We start from the raw sequence: 16,212 nt of genomic DNA, 5'->3' as shown, positions 1-16,212 counted from the left end.
GTCTGACCGAGGTATACGGAGACCGGGACGGTGCACAGTGCTCCGAGTGTGGGTCTAACCGACGGGTACGGAGACCGGGACTGTGCACGGTGCTCCGAGTGTGGGTCTGACCGAGGGATACGGAGACCGGGACTGGGCGCGGTGCTCCGAGTGCGGGTCTGACCGAGGGTCACGGAGACGGGGACTGTGCACGGTGCTCCGAGTGTGGGTCTGACCGAGGGACACGGAGAACGGGACTGTGCACGGTGCTCCGAGTGTGGGTCTGACCGAGGGATACGGAGACCGGGACTGTGCACGGTGCTCCGAGTGTGGGTCTAACCGAGGGACACGGAGACCGGGACTGTGCACGGTGCTCCGACTGTGGGTCTAACCGAGGGATACGGAGACCGGGACTGTGCACGGTGCTCCGAGTGTGGGTCTAACCGAGGGACACGGTGACCGGGACTGTGCACAGTGCTCCGAGTGTGGGTCTGACCGGGGGATACGGAGACCGGGACTGTGCACGGTGCTCCGAGTGTGGGTCTGACCGAGGGATACGGAGACCGGGACTGTGCACGGCGCTCCGAGTGTGGGCCTGACCAAGGGACACAGAGACCGGGACTGTGCACGGTGCTCCGAGTGTGGGTCTGACCGAGGGATACGGAGACCGGGACTGTGCACGGTGCTCCGAGTGTGGGTCTAACCGAGAGATACGGAGACCGGGACTGTGCACGGTGCTCCGAGTGTGGGTCTGACCGAGGGATACGGAGACCGGGACTGTGCACGGTGCTCCGAGTGTGGGTCTAACCGAGGGATAGGGAGACCGGAACTGTGCACAGTGCTCCGAGTGTGGGTCTGACCGAGGGATACGGAGACCGGGACTGTGCACGGTGCTCCGCGTGTGGGTCTGACCGAGGGATACGGAGACCGGGACTGTGGACGGTGCTCCGAGTGTGGCTCTGACCGAGGGATACGGAGACCGGGACTGTGCACGGTGCTCCGAGTGTGGGTCTGACCGAGGGATACGGAGACCGGGACTGTGCACGGCGCTCCGAGTGTGGGCCTGACCAAGGGACACAGAGACCGGGACTGTGCACGGTGCTCCGAGTGTGGGCCTGACCAAGGGACACAGAGACCGGGACTGCGCACGGTGCTCAGTGTGTGGGTCTGACCGAGGGATACGGAGACCGGGACTGTGCACGGTGCTCCGAGTGTGGGTCTAACCGAGAGATACGGAGACCGGGACTGTGCACTGTGCTCCGAGTGTGGGTCTGACCGATGGATACGGAGACCGGGACTGTGCACGGTGCTCCGAGTGTGGGTCTAACCGAGGGATAGGGAGACCGGGACTGTGCACGGTGCTCCGAGTGTGGGTCTGACCGAGGGATACGGAGACCGGGACTGTGCACGGTGCTCCGAGTGTGGGTCTGACCGAGGGATACGGAGACCGGGACTGTGGACGGTGCTCCGTGTGGCTCTGACCGAGGGATACGGAGACCGGGACTGTGCACGGTGCTCAGAGTGTGGGTCTGACCGAGGGATACGGAGACCGGGACTGTGCACGGTGCTCCGAGTGTGGGTCTGCCCGAGAGATACGGAGACCGGGACTGTGCACGGTGCTCCGAGTATGTGTCTGACCAAGGGATACGGAGACCGGGACTGTGCACGGTGCTCCGAGTGTGGGTCTGACCGAGGGATACGGAGACCGGGACTGTGCACGGTGCTCAGTGTGTGGGTCTGACCGAGGGATAGGGAGTCCGGGACTGTGCACGGTGCTCCGTGTGTGGGTCTGACCGAGGGATAGGGAGTCCGGGACTGTGCACGGTGCTCCGTGTGTGGGTCTGACCGAGGGATAGGGAGTCCGGGACTGCGCACGGTGCTCAGAGTGTGGGTCTGACCGAGGTATACGGAGACCGGGACGGTGCACAGTGCTCCGAGTGTGGGTCTAACCGACGGGTACGGAGACCGGGACTGTGCACGGTGCTCCGAGTGTGGGTCTGACCGAGGGATACGGAGACCGGGACTGGGCGCGGTGCTCCGAGTGCGGGTCTGACCGAGGGTCACGGAGACGGGGACTGTGCACGGTGCTCCGAGTGTGGGTCTGACCGAGGGACACGGAGACCGGGACTGTGCACGGTGCTCCGAGTGTGGTCTGACCGAGGGATACGGAGACCGGGACTGTGCACGGTGCTCCGAGTGTGGGTCTAACCGAGGGACACGGAGACCGGGACTGTGCACGGTGCTCCGACTGTGGGTCTAACCGAGGGATACGGAGACCGGGACTGTGCACGGTGCTCCGAGTGTGGGTCTAACCGAGGGACACGGTGACCGGGACTGTGCACAGTGCTCCGAGTGTGGGTCTGACCGGGGGATACGGAGACCGGGACTGTGCACGGTGCTCCGAGTGTGGGTCTGACCGAGGGATACGGAGACCGGGACTGTGCACGGCGCTCCGAGTGTGGGCCTGACCAAGGGACACAGAGACCGGGACTGTGCACGGTGCTCCGAGTGTGGGTCTGACCGAGGGATACGGAGACCGGGACTGTGCACGGTGCTCCGAGTGTGGGTCTAACCGAGAGATACGGAGACCGGGACTGTGCACGGTGCTCCGAGTGTGGGTCTGACCGAGGGATACGGAGACCGGGACTGTGCACGGTGCTCCGAGTGTGGGTCTAACCGAGGGATAGGGAGACCGGAACTGTGCACAGTGCTCCGAGTGTGGGTCTGACCGAGGGATACGGAGACCGGGACTGTGCACGGTGCTCCGAGTGTGGGTCTGACCGAGGGATACGGAGACCGGGACTGTGGACGGTGCTCCGAGTGTGGGTCTGACCGAGGGATACGGAGACCGGGACTGTGGACGGTGCTCCGAGTGTGGCTCTGACCGAGGGATACGGAGACCGGGACTGTGCACGGTGCTCCGAGTGTGGGTCTGACCGAGGGATACGGAGACCGGGACTGTGGACGGTGCTCCGAGTGTGGGTCTGACTGAGGGATACGGAGACCGGGACTGTGCACGGCGCTCCGAGTGTGGGCCTGACCAAGGGACACAGAGACCGGGACTGTGCACGGTGCTCCGAGTGTGGGTCTGACCGAGGGATACGGAGACCGGGACTGCGCACGGTGCTCAGAGTGTGGGTCTGACCGAGGGATACGGAGACCGGGACTGTGCACGGTGCTCCGAGTGTGGGACTAACCGAGGGATACGGAGACCGGGACTGTGCACGGTGATCCGAGTGTGGGTCTGACCGAGGGATACGGAGACCGGGACTGTGCACGGTGCTCCGAGTGTGGGTCTAACGAAGGAATACGGAGACCGGGACTGTGCACGGTGCTCCGAGTGTGGGTCTGACCGAGGGACACGGAGACCGGGACTGTGCACGGTGCTCCGAGTGTGGGTCTACCCGAGGGATACGGAGACCGGGACTGGGCGCGGTGCTCCGAGTGCGGGTCTGACCGAGGGTCACGGAGACCGGGACTGTGCACGGTGCTCCGAGTGTGGGTCTGACCGAGGGATACAGAGACCGGGACTGTGCACGGTGCTCCGAGTGTGGGTCTGACCGAGGGATACGGAGACCGGGACTGTGCACGGTGCTCCGAGTGTGGGTCTAACCGAGGGATACGGGGACCGGGATGTGCACGGTGCTCCGAGTGTGGGTCTGACCGAGGGACACGGAGACCGGGACTGTGCACGGTGCTCCGAGTGTGGGTCTAACCGAGGGATAGGGAGACCGGAACTGTGCACAGTGCTCCGAGTGTGGGTCTGACCGAGGGACAGGGAGACCGGGACTGTGCACGGTGCTCCGAGTGTGGGTCTAACCGAGGGACACGGAGACCGGGACTGTGCACGGTGCTCCGAGTGTGGGTCTAACCGAGGGATAGGGAGACCGGAACTGTGCACAGTGCTCCGAGTGTGGGTCTGACCGAGGGACAGGGAGACCGGGACTGTGCACGGTGCTCCGAGTGTGGGTCTGACCGAGGGATACGGAGACCGGGACTGTGCACGGTGCTCCGAGTGTGGCTCTGACCGAGGGATACGGAGACCGGGACTGTGCACGGTGCTCCGAGTGTGGGTCTGACCGAGGGATACGGAGACCGGGACTGTGCACGGTGCTCCAAGTGTGGGCCTGACCAAGGGACACAGAGACCGGGACTGTGCACGGTGCTCCGAGTGTGGGTCTGACCGAGGGACACGGAGACCGGGACTGTGCACGGTGCTCCGAGTGTGGGTCTCACCGAGGGATACGGAGATCGGGACAGCGCACGGTGTTCCGAATGTGGATCTAACCGAGGGATACGGAGACCGGGACTGTGCACGGTGCTCCGAGTGTGGGTCTGACCGAGGGATACGGAGACCGGGACTGTGCACGGTGCTCCGAGTGTGGGTCTAACCGAGGGATACAGAGACCGTGACTGTGCACGGTGCTCCGAGTGTGGGTCTAACCGAGGGTTACGGAGACCGGGACTCTGCACAGTGCTCCGAGTGTGGGTCTGACCGAGGGATACGGAGACCGGGACTGAGCACGGTGCTCCGAGTGTGGGTCTAACCGAGGGATACGGAGACCAGGACTGTGCACGGTGCTCCGAGTGTGGGTCTAACCGAGGGGTACGGAGACCGGGACTGTGCACGGTGCTCCGAGTGTGGGTCTGACCGAGGGATACGGAGACCGGGACTGTGCACGGTGCTCCGTGTGTGGGTCTGACCGAGGGATAGGGAGTCCGGGACTGTGCACGGTGCTCCGTGTGTGGGTCTGACCGAGGGATAGGGAGTCCGGGACTGCGCACGGTGCTCAGAGTGTGGGTCTGACCGAGGTATACGGAGACCGGGACGGTGCACAGTGCTCCGAGTGTGGGTCTAACCGACGGGTACGGAGACCGGGACTGTGCACGGTGCTCCGAGTGTGGGTCTGACCGAGGGATACGGAGACCGGGACTGGGCGCGGTGCTCCGAGTGCGGGTCTGACCGAGGGTCACGGAGACGGGGACTGTGCACGGTGCTCCGAGTGTGGGTCTGACCGAGGGACACGGAGACCGGGACTGTGCACGGTGCTCCGAGTGTGGTCTGACCGAGGGATACGGAGACCGGGACTGTGCACGGTGCTCCGAGTGTGGGTCTAACCGAGGGACACGGAGACCGGGACTGTGCACGGTGCTCCGACTGTGGGTCTAACCGAGGGATACGGAGACCGGGACTGTGCACGGTGCTCCGAGTGTGGGTCTAACCGAGGGACACGGTGACCGGGACTGTGCACAGTGCTCCGAGTGTGGGTCTGACCGGGGGATACGGAGACCGGGACTGTGCACGGTGCTCCGAGTGTGGGTCTGACCGAGGGATACGGAGACCGGGACTGTGCACGGCGCTCCGAGTGTGGGCCTGACCAAGGGACACAGAGACCGGGACTGTGCACGGTGCTCCGAGTGTGGGTCTGACCGAGGGATACGGAGACCGGGACTGTGCACGGTGCTCCGAGTGTGGGTCTAACCGAGAGATACGGAGACCGGGACTGTGCACGGTGCTCCGAGTGTGGGTCTGACCGAGGGATACGGAGACCGGGACTGTGCACGGTGCTCCGAGTGTGGGTCTAACCGAGGGATAGGGAGACCGGAACTGTGCACAGTGCTCCGAGTGTGGGTCTGACCGAGGGATACGGAGACCGGGACTGTGCACGGTGCTCCGAGTGTGGGTCTGACCGAGGGATACGGAGACCGGGACTGTGGACGGTGCTCCGAGTGTGGCTCTGACCGAGGGATACGGAGACCGGGACTGTGCACGGTGCTCCGAGTGTGGGTCTGACCGAGGGATACGGAGACCGGGACTGTGGACGGTGCTCCGAGTGTGGGTCTGACTGAGGGATACGGAGACCGGGACTGTGCACGGCGCTCCGAGTGTGGGCCTGACCAAGGGACACAGAGACCGGGACTGTGCACGGTGCTCCGAGTGTGGGTCTGACCGAGGGATACGGAGACCGGGACTGCGCACGGTGCTCAGAGTGTGGGTCTGACCGAGGGATACGGAGACCGGGACTGTGCACGGTGCTCCGAGTGTGGGTCTAACCGAGGGATACGGAGACCGGGACTGTGCACGGTGATCCGAGTGTGGGTCTGACCGAGGGATACGGAGACCGGGACTGTGCACGGTGCTCCGAGTGTGGGTCTAACGAAGGAATACGGAGACCGGGACTGTGCACGGTGCTCCGAGTGTGGGTCTGACCGAGGGACACGGAGACCGGGACTGTGCACGGTGCTCCGAGTGTGGGTCTACCCGAGGGATACGGAGACCGGGACTGGGCGCGGTGCTCCGAGTGCGGGTCTGACCGAGGGTCACGGAGACCGGGACTGTGCACGGTGCTCCGAGTGTGGGTCTGACCGAGGGATACAGAGACCGGGACTGTGCACGGTGCTCCGAGTGTGGGTCTGACCGAGGGATACGGAGACCGGGACTGTGCACGGTGCTCCGAGTGTGGGTCTAACCGAGGGATACGGGGACCGGGATGTGCACGGTGCTCCGAGTGTGGGTCTGACCGAGGGACACGGAGACCGGGACTGTGCACGGTGCTCCGAGTGTGGGTCTAACCGAGGGATAGGGAGACCGGAACTGTGCACGGTGCTCCGAGTGTGGGTCTAACCGAGGGACACGGAGACCGGGACTGTGCACGGTGCTCCGAGTGTGGGTCTAACCGAGGGATAGGGAGACCGGAACTGTGCACAGTGCTCCGAGTGTGGGTCTGACCGAGGGACAGGGAGACCGGGACTGTGCACGGTGCTCCGAGTGTGGGTCTGACCGAGGGATACGGAGACCGGGACTGTGCACGGTGCTCCGAGTGTGGCTCTGACCGAGGGATACGGAGACCGGGACTGTGCACGGTGCTCCGAGTGTGGGTCTGACCGAGGGATACGGAGACCGGGACTGTGCACGGTGCTCCAAGTGTGGGCCTGACCAAGGGACACAGAGACCGGGACTGTGCACGGTGCTCCGAGTGTGGGTCTGACCGAGGGACACGGAGACCGGGACTGTGCACGGTGCTCCGAGTGTGGGTCTCACCGAGGGATACGGAGATCGGGACAGCGCACGGTGTTCCGAATGTGGATCTAACCGAGGGATACGGAGACCGGGACTGTGCACGGTGCTCCGAGTGTGGGTCTAACCGAGGGATACAGAGACCGTGACTGTGCACGGTGCTCCGAGTGTGGGTCTAACCGAGGGTTACGGAGACCGGGACTCTGCACAGTGCTCCGAGTGTGGGTCTGACCGAGGGATACGGAGACCGGGACTGAGCACGGTGCTCCGAGTGTGGGTCTAACCGAGGGATACGGAGACCAGGACTGTGCACGGTGTTCCGAGTGTGGGTCTGACCGAGGGACACGGAGACCGGGACTGTGCACGGTGCTCCGAGTGTGGGTCTGACCGAGGGACACGGAGACCGGGACTGTGCACGGTGCTCCGAGTGTGGGTCTAACCGAGGGGTACGGAGACCGGGACTGTGCACGGTGCTCCGTGTATGGGTCTGACCGAGGGATACGGAGACCGGGACTGTGCACGGTGCTCCGAGTGTGGGTCTGATTGAGAGATAGGGAGACCGGGACTGTGCACGGTGCTCCGAGTGTGGGTCTGATTGAGAGATAGGGAGACCGGGACTGTGCACGGTGCTCCGAGTGTGGGTCTAACAGAGGGGTACGGAGACCGGGACTGTGCACGGTGCTCCGTGTATGGGTCTGACCGAGGGATACGGAGACCGGGACTGTGCACGGTGCTCCGAGTGTGGGTCTGACCGAGGGATACAGAGACCGGGACTGTGCACGGTGCTCCGAGTGTGGGTCTGACCGAGGGATACGGAGACCGGGACTGTGCACGGTGCTCCGAGTGTGGGTCTGACCGAGGGATACGGAGACCGGGACTGTGCACGGTGCTCCGAGTGTGGGTCTGACCGAGGGATACGGAGACCGGGACTGTGCACGGTGCTCCGAGTGTCAGTCTGACCGAGGGACACGGAGACCGGGACTGTGCACGGTGCTCCGAGTGTGGGTCTGACCGAGGGATACGGAGACCGGGACTGTGCACGGTGCTCCGAGTGTGGGTCTGACCGAGGGATACGGAGACCGGGACTGTGCACGGTGCTCCCGAGTGTGGGTCTGACCGAGGGATACGGAGACCGGGACTGTGCACGGTGCTCCGAGTGTGGGTCTAACCGAGGGATACGGAGACCGGGACTGTGCACGGTGCTCCGAGTGTGGGTCTGACCGAGGGATACGGAGACCGGGACTGTGCACGGTGCTCCGAGTGTGGGTCTAACCGAGGGATACGGAGACCGGGACTGTGCACGGTGCTCCAAGTGTGGATCTAACAGAGGGATAGGGAGACCGGGACTGTGCACGGTGCTCCGAGAGTGGGTCTGACTGAGGGATACGGAGACCGGGACTGTGCACGGTGCTCCGAGTGTGGGTCTGACCGAGGGATACGGAGACCGGGACTGTGCACGGTGCTCCGAGTGTGGGTCTGACCGAGGGATACGGAGACCGGAATTGTGCACGGTGCTCCGAGTGTGGATCTAACAGAGGGATAGGGAGACCGGGACTGTGCACGGTGCTCCGAGTGTGGGTCTGACCGAGGGATACGGAGACCGGGACTGTGCACGGTGCTCCGAGTGTGGGTCTGACCGAGGGATACGGAGACCGGGACTGTGCACGGTGCTCCGAGTGTGGGTCTAACCGAGGGATACGGAGACCGGGACTGTGCACGGTGCTCCGAGTGTGGGTCTGACGAGGGATACGGGGACCGGGATGTGCACGGTGCTCCGAGTGTGGGTCTAACCGAGGGATACGGAGACCGGGACTGTGCACGGTGCTCCGAGTGTGGGTCTGACCGAGGGACACGGAGACCGGGACTGTGCACGGTGCTCCGGGTGTGGGTCTGACCGAGGGACACGGAGACCGGGACTTTGCACGGTGCTCCGAGTGTGGGTCTGACCGAGGGATACAGAGACCGGGACTGTGCACGGTGCTCCGAGTGTGGGTCTGACCGAGGGATACGGAGACCGGGACTGTGCACGGTGCTCCGAGTGTGGGTCTAACCGAGGGATACGGAGACCGGGACTGTGCACGGTGCGCCGAGTGTGGGTCTGACCGAGGGATACAGAGACCGGGACTGTGCACGGTGCTCCCAGTGTGGGTCTGACCGAGGGATACGGAGACCGGGACTGTGCACGGTGCTCCGAGTGTGGGTCTAACCGAGGGATACGGAGACCGGGACTGTGCACGGTGCTCCGAGTGTGGGTCTGACCGAGGGATACGGAGACCGGGACTGTGCACGGTGCTCCCAGTGTGGGCCTGACCGAGGGATACGGAGACCGGGACTGTGCACGATGCTCCGAGTGTGGGTCTGACCGAGGGACACGGAGACCGGGACTGTGCACGGTGCTCCGGGTGTGGGTCTGACCGAGGGACACGGAGACCGGGACTTTGCACGGTGCTCCGAGTGTGGGTCTGACCGAGGCATACAGAGACCGGGACTGTGCACGGTGCTCCGAGTGTGGGTCTGACCGAGGGATACGGAGACCGGGACTGTGCACGGTGCTCCGAGTGTGGGTCTAACCGAGGGATACGGAGACCGGGACTGTGCACGGTGCGCCGAGTGTGGGTCTGACCGAGGGATACAGAGACCGGGACTGTGCACGGTGCTCCCAGTGTGGGTCTGACCGAGGGATACGGAGACCGGGACTGTGCACGGTGCTCCGAGTGTGGGTCTAACCGAGGGATACGGAGACCGGGACTGTGCACGGTGCTCCAAGTGTGGGTCTGACCGAGGGATACGGAGACCGGGACTGTGCACGGTGCTCAGAGTGTGGGTCTAACCGAGGGATACGGAGACCGGGACTGTGCACGGTGCTCCGAGTGTGGGTCTGACCGAGGGGTACGGAGACCGTGACTGTGCACGGTGCTCCGATTGTGGGTCTGACCGAGGGATACGGAGACCGGGACTGTGCACGGTGCTCCGAGTGTGGGTCTGACCGAGGGATACGGAGACCGGGACTGTGCACGGTGCTCCGAGTGTGGGTCTGACCGAGGGATACGGAGACCGGGACTGTGCACGGTGCTCCGAGTGTGGGTCTGACCGAGGGATACGGAGACCGGGACTGTGCACGGTGCTCCGAGTGTGGGTCTGACCGAGGGATACAGAGACCGGGACTGTGCACGGTGCTCCGAGTGTGGGTCTGACCGAGGGATACGGAGACCGGGACTGTGCACGGTGCTCCGAGTGTGTGTCTGACCGAGGGATACGGAGACCGGGACTGTGCACGGTGCTCCGAGTGTGGGTCTGACCGAGGGATACGGAGACCGGGACTGTGCACGGTGCTCCGAGTGTGGGTCTGACCGAGGGATACAGAGACCGGGACTGTGCACGGTGCTCCGAGTGTGGGTCTGACCGAGGGATACGGAGACCGGGACTGTGCACGGTGCTCCGAGTGTGGGTCTGACCGAGAGATACGGAGACCGGGACTGTGCACGGTGCTCCGAGTGTGGGTCTGACCGAGGGATACGGAGACCGGGTCTGTGCACGGTGCTCCGAGTGTGGGTCTAACCGAGGGATACAGTGACTGGGACTGTGCACGGTGCTCCGAGTGTGGGTCTAACCGAGGGATACCGAGACCGGGACTGTGCACGGTGCTCCGAGTGTGGGTCTGACCGAGGGATATGGAGACCGGGACTGTGCACGGTGCTCCGAGTGTGTGTCTGACCGAGGGATAGGGAGACCGGAACTGTGCACGGGGCTCCGAGTGTGGGTCTAACCGAGGGATACGGAGACCGGGACTGTGCATGGTGCTCCGAGTGTGGGTCTAACCGAGGGATACGGAGACCGGGACTGTACACGGTGCTCCGAGTGTGGGTCTAACCGAGGGATACGGAGACCGGGACTGTGCACGGTGCACCGAGTGTGGGTCTAACCGAGGGATACGGAGACCGGGACTGTGCACGGTGCTCCGAGTGTGGGTCTAACCGAGGGATACGGAGACCGGGACTGTGCATGGTGCTCCGAGTGTGGGTCTGACTGAGAGATACGGAGACCGGGACTGTGCACGGTGCTCCGAGTGTGGGTCTAACCGAGGGATACGGAGACCGGGACTGTGCATGGTGCTCCGAGTGTGGGTCTGACCGAGAGATACGGAGACCGGGACTGTACACGGTGCTCCGAGTGTGGGTCTGACCGAGGGATACGGAGACCGGGACTGTGCACGGTGCTCCGAGTGTGGGTCTGACCGAGGGATACGGAGACCGGGACTGTGCACGGTGCTCCGAGTGTGGGTCTGACCGAGGGATACGGAGACCGGGACTGTGCACGGTGCTCCGAGAGTGGGTCTGACCGAGGGATACGGAGACCGGGACTGTGCACGGTGCTCCGAGTGTGGGTCTAACCGAGGGACACGGAGACCGGGACAGTGCACGGTGCTCTGAGTGTGGGTCTGACCGAGGGATAGGGAGACCGGGACTGTGCACGGTGCTCCGAGTGTGGGTCTGACCGAGGGATACGGAGACCGGGACTGTGCACGGTGCTCCGAGTGTGGGTCTGACCGAGGGATACGGAGACCGGGACTGTGCACGGTGCCCCGAGTGTGGGTCTGACCGAGGGATACGGAGACCGGGACTGTGCACGGTGCTCTGAGTGTGGGTCTGACCGAGGGATAGGGAGACCGGGACTGTGCACGGTGCCCCGAGTGTGGGTCTGACCGAGGGATACGGAGACCGGGACTAACATTGGTGCCTTTCAATCCTGCCCTTGCGGAAACTCGTCACTGTTCGCAGTTTCGATTCTCTGTGCCCCACCCCCCCCCGCCGCTCTCTCACCCGCGCCTGGCTGACGTCTCCTGCCTCTCTTCATCTGCCGGCCCTGCTTGATGTGCTCCGAGAGCCCCTCCAGCAAGGCCCTCTTCTCCTCCAGGGCCAGCGCGCGTTGGTCAGCGTGCAGCCGCTCGAGGAGCTGTCCGTTTCCCTGCTCCTCCTCGCTCGGGCCAGGGCCCGCTCCCCCTCGGCCCCGGGCCTTGACGAGCAGTGCCAGCCCCCTCTCGGCCAGCAGGGTAGCCTCCTCGGGCAGCAGGCGCAGGGGGAGCCCGAGGCGACCGTTCTGCCGGGGCTGCCGGGCCAGCGAGCCCACCGGGGTGCCGCAAAGCCCGTGCCGCTCCCGGAGCTCCCGCGCCTCCTCGGCGCTCCAGACCAGAGCTTGGCCCTCCGCCACGTGGATGAGGATCATGGCCCTCAGCCCTGGAACGAAAGAAAGAGCCGGCGGACAATTAGAGGGCCGTTCAGAGTCGCCAACACGCCCGGCAGACTCTCTCCGCCCCGGGATCTCCATTCCCACACCCCAAACTCTCACTTCTCCCCCATTTCCCACCTTCACTCCCTCCATTTACTCCTCTCCTTCCCAGGCCACAAAAGGCTGGAAAAACGGGATTGGGGGAGAGTGTGTGCTCGACGGGCCGAAGGGCGTTTTAAAAAGCTCACCCTGCGACAGAGAAGAGGGTCTGATCCCCGAGATGGAGGAGGGAGGGACCGAGGGAGATGGAGGAGGGAGGGAGTGGGGAAGGGAGAGAGGAGGAGACAGAGGGACGGGGAAGGGAGGGACCGAGGGAGAGAGTGGGGAAGAGACGGAGGGACGGAGAGACCGAGGGGCACGGGGAGGGAGAGACTGAGGAGGGAGTGGGGAAGAGACGGAGGGACGGAGTGGGGAAGAGACGGAGGGATGGGGGAGGGAGATGGAGGAGGGAGGAAGAGACGGAGGGGGGAGGGAGGGGGGAAGAGACGGAGGGGGGAGGGAGTGGGGAAGAGACGGAGGGATGGGGGAGGGAGGGAGTGGGGAAGAGACGGAGGGACGGAGTGGGGAAGAGACGGAGGGATGGGGGAGGGAGATGGAGGAGGGAGGAAGAGACGGAGGGGGGAGGGAGTGGGGAAGAGACGGAGGGATGGGAGGGAGTAGGGAAGAGACGGAGGGATGGGGGAGGGAGGGAGTGGGGAAGAGACGGAGGGGGGAGGGAGTGGGGAAGAGACGGAGGGGGGAGGGAGTGGGGAAGAGACGGAGGGGGGAGGGAGTGGGGAAGAGACGGAGGGATGGGAGGGAGTGGGGAAGAGACGGAGGGATGGGGGAGGGAGGGAGTGGGGAAGAGACGGAGGGACGGAGTGGGGAAGAGACGGAGGGATGGGGGAGGGAGTGGGGAAGAGACGGGTGACGGAGTGGGGAAGAGACGGAGGGATGGGAGGGAGTGGGGAAGAGACGGAGGGATGGGGGAGGGAGTGGGGAAGAGACGGAGGGGGGAGGGAGTGGGGAAGAGACGGAGGGATGGGGGAGGGAGGGGGGAAGAGACGGAGGGGGGAGGGAGTGGGGAAGAGACGGAGGGATGGGAGGGAGTGGGGAAGAGACGGAGGGATGGGGGAGGGAGGGAGTGGGGAAGAGACGGAGGGACGGAGTGGGGAAGAGACGGAGGGATGGGGGATGGAGGGGGAAGAGACGGAGGGATGGGGGAGGGAGTGGGGAAGAGACGGAGGGACGGAGTGGGGAAGAGACGGAGGGATGGGGGAGGGAGGGAGTGGGGAAGAGACGGAGGGACGGAGTGGGGAAGAGACGGAGGGATGGGGGAGGGAGGGAGTGGGGAAGAGACGGAGGGAGGGAGTGGGGAAGAGACGGAGGGACGGAGGAGGGAGTGGGGAAGAGACGGAGGGATGGGGGAGGGAGGGAGTGGGGAAGAGACGGAGGGAGGGAGTGGGGAAGAGACGGAGGGACGGAGGAGGGAGTGGGGAAGAGACGGAGGGACGGGGGGAGGGAGATGGAGGAGGGAGGGAGTAAGAGACGGAGGGAGTGGGGGGGAAGAGACGGAGGGACGGGGCCCCCTCCTCTCCCCTCCTCCTTCACTCCACCCGCTCCTCCCTCTGGCCACCCTTCAGAGGGAGTGGGCGGCCTCAATGGGCCTCCTGCTGCACTCCCACCTCCCTCTCCTCCGGGGCCGGGCCTCGAACCCGGCACCCTCAGCTCCACAACCCCGAGCGCTGTCACTGAGCCACGCCCACAGCCGTCACGTCAGCCCCGCGCCCGGCCACCCTTCAATGCTGCAGCCACTCCGATCCGCACGTCACAATAGCAGATTACGTCATCGGGCCGCCCCCACCCGCACTCGGCGCTCCCCATTGTCGCCGTCACACACCATCCTCCGCCATTGGTTAGCCCGCACGTCCATCAACGCAGCCCGCCGCCGCCCATTGGTCAGCGCCCCGGGTGGGCGGGCGCTGATCGCGGACGCCGCCGCTGATTGGCCGTGCGGGCTGTCCATCCAGGCGGGAGCGGCCTGTGATTGGGCGGCGCCGCTGTCAATCAACCGCCCCACTGCCCCCTCACCTCTACTGCTCCTTCTTGCCCGCGGCCTGGGCCCGCTCCCGCTGCATCCGCGCCTCCAGCCGCCGCCTCTGGTAGTGCTTGGCGCCGGCGAAGGCCAGGCAGAGCAGCAGGGTCTTGGCGGCCAGCAGGTAGAGGAGGAAGGGCACGTTGCCGAGGGCCTGCCAGTTCACCATGCTGCTGCTGCTGCCAATCACAGCCCGCCCCGGGGAGGCGGAGCCGCGTCTCCGCCAATCACAGCCCGAGCCCGCCCGCCGTCCAATCAGCGACGCGGCCCCGCTGGGTGCTGGCCAATCCGGGCCCGCGGCCCACGTGGGGGAAGCTCGGTCGATCACATAGGCGGAATCGAACACGTCACAACAGAGCGCTGACCAATCCCGCCAGCGGCAAGGCACGAACGTCACAAAGGTGGCTCTGATTGACGGACGGCGTGGCCAGTCAGCGGACGCGGCTCCGCTGGGTGCTGGCCAATCCGAGCCCGCGGCCCACGTGGGGGAAGCTCGGTCATCACAAACATAGAATCGAACACGTCACAATAGAGCGCTGAGCAATCCCGGCAGCGGCAAGGCACGAACGTCACAAAAGCTGCCCTGATTGACGGACGGGGTGGCCAGTCAGCGACGCGGCTCCGCTGGGTGCTGGCCAATCCAATCCCGCGGCCCACATGGGGGCGGCTGGGTCAATCACCTCCGTCGAATCGACACGTCACAATAGAGCGCTGACCAATCCCGGCAGCGTGAAGGCACCAACGTCACAAAAGCTTGTCTGATTGACGGACAGCGCGCGGCCAATCAGCGTCAGGGGGAATGTGAGAGTGAGGAGGGGGAGTAGAGTTGGGGGTGAGTAGAGTTGGGGGGAGGGGGGAGGGGGGAGTAGAGTTGGGGGAGGGGGAGTAGAGTTGGGGGAGGGGGGAGTAGAGTTGGGGGAGGGGGAGTAGAGTTGGGGGAGGGGGGAGTAGAGTTGGGGGAGGGGGGAGTAGAGTTGGGGGAGGGGGTAGTGGGGAGTAGAGTTGGGGGAGGGGGGAGTAGAGTTGGGGGGGGGGAGTAGAGTTGGGGGAGGGGGGAGTAGAGTTGGGGGAGGGGGAGTAGAGTTGGGGGAGGGGGAGTAGAGTTGGGGGAGGGGGGAGTAGAGTTGGGGAGGGGGAGTAGAGTTGGGGGAGGGGGAGTAGAGTTGGGGGAGGGGGGAGTAGAGTTGGGAGTGGGGGAGTAGAGTTGGGGAGGGGGGAGTAGAGTTGGGGGAGGGGGGGAGTAGAGTTGGGGGAGGGGGGAGTGAGTTGGGGAGGGGGAGTAGAGTTGGGGGAGGGGGAGTAGAGTTGGGGGAGGGGGAGTAGAGTTGGGGGAGGGGGGAGTAGAGTTGGGGGAGGGGGGAGTAGAGTTGGGAGGGGAGTAGAGTTGGGGAGGGGGAGTAGAGTTGGGAGTAGGGGGGAGGGGGGAGTTGAGTTGGGGGAGGGGGGAGTAGGAGTTGGGGGAGGGGGAGTAGAGTTGGGGAGGGGGAGTAGAGTGGAGGGGGGAGTAGAGTTGGGGGAGGGGGGAGTAGAGTTGGGGGAGGGGGGGAGTAGAGTTGGGGAGGGGGGAGTAGAGTTGGGGGAGGGGGGAGTAGAGTTGGGGAGGGGGAGTAGAGTTGGGGGAGGGGATTGGTTGGGGGAGGGGGAGTAGAGTTGGGGGAGGGGGGGAGTAGAGTGGGGGAGGGGGAGTAGAGTTGGGGGAGGGGAGTAGAGTTGGGGGAGGGGGAGTAGAGTTGGGGGAGGGGGGAGTAGAGTTGGGGGAGGGGGGAGTAGAGTTGGGGAGGGGGAGTAGTGTTGGGGAGGGGGAGTAGAGTTGGGAGGGGGGGAGTTGGGTGGGAGTAGAGTTGGGGGAGGGGGA

General features: G+C 65.2%; 1 protein-coding gene across 1 annotated transcript in view; it reads right to left on the bottom strand.

The window, feature by feature from the left end:
• Positions 1 to 14,506, bottom strand: part of tsen34 (TSEN34 tRNA splicing endonuclease subunit) — a 74,228-nt gene extending 59,722 nt beyond the window's left edge. The window contains exons 1-2 of the mRNA XM_072489124.1: positions 14,354 to 14,506; positions 11,818 to 12,231 (exon numbers count right to left, since the gene is read on the bottom strand). Coding sequence (XP_072345225.1) covers positions 11,818 to 12,220 — 403 coding nt within the window. The 5' untranslated portion in view covers positions 12,221 to 12,231; positions 14,354 to 14,506. The remainder of the gene's footprint in view (positions 1 to 11,817; positions 12,232 to 14,353) is intronic.
• Between the last annotated feature and the right edge of the window lie 1,706 nt (positions 14,507 to 16,212).

This window comes from Scyliorhinus torazame, chromosome 23 (genome assembly GCF_047496885.1).
Source record: "Scyliorhinus torazame isolate Kashiwa2021f chromosome 23, sScyTor2.1, whole genome shotgun sequence".
Lineage (NCBI taxonomy): Eukaryota > Metazoa > Chordata > Chondrichthyes > Carcharhiniformes > Scyliorhinidae > Scyliorhinus > Scyliorhinus torazame.
This window is presented reverse-complemented; position numbering and strand designations above follow the sequence as displayed.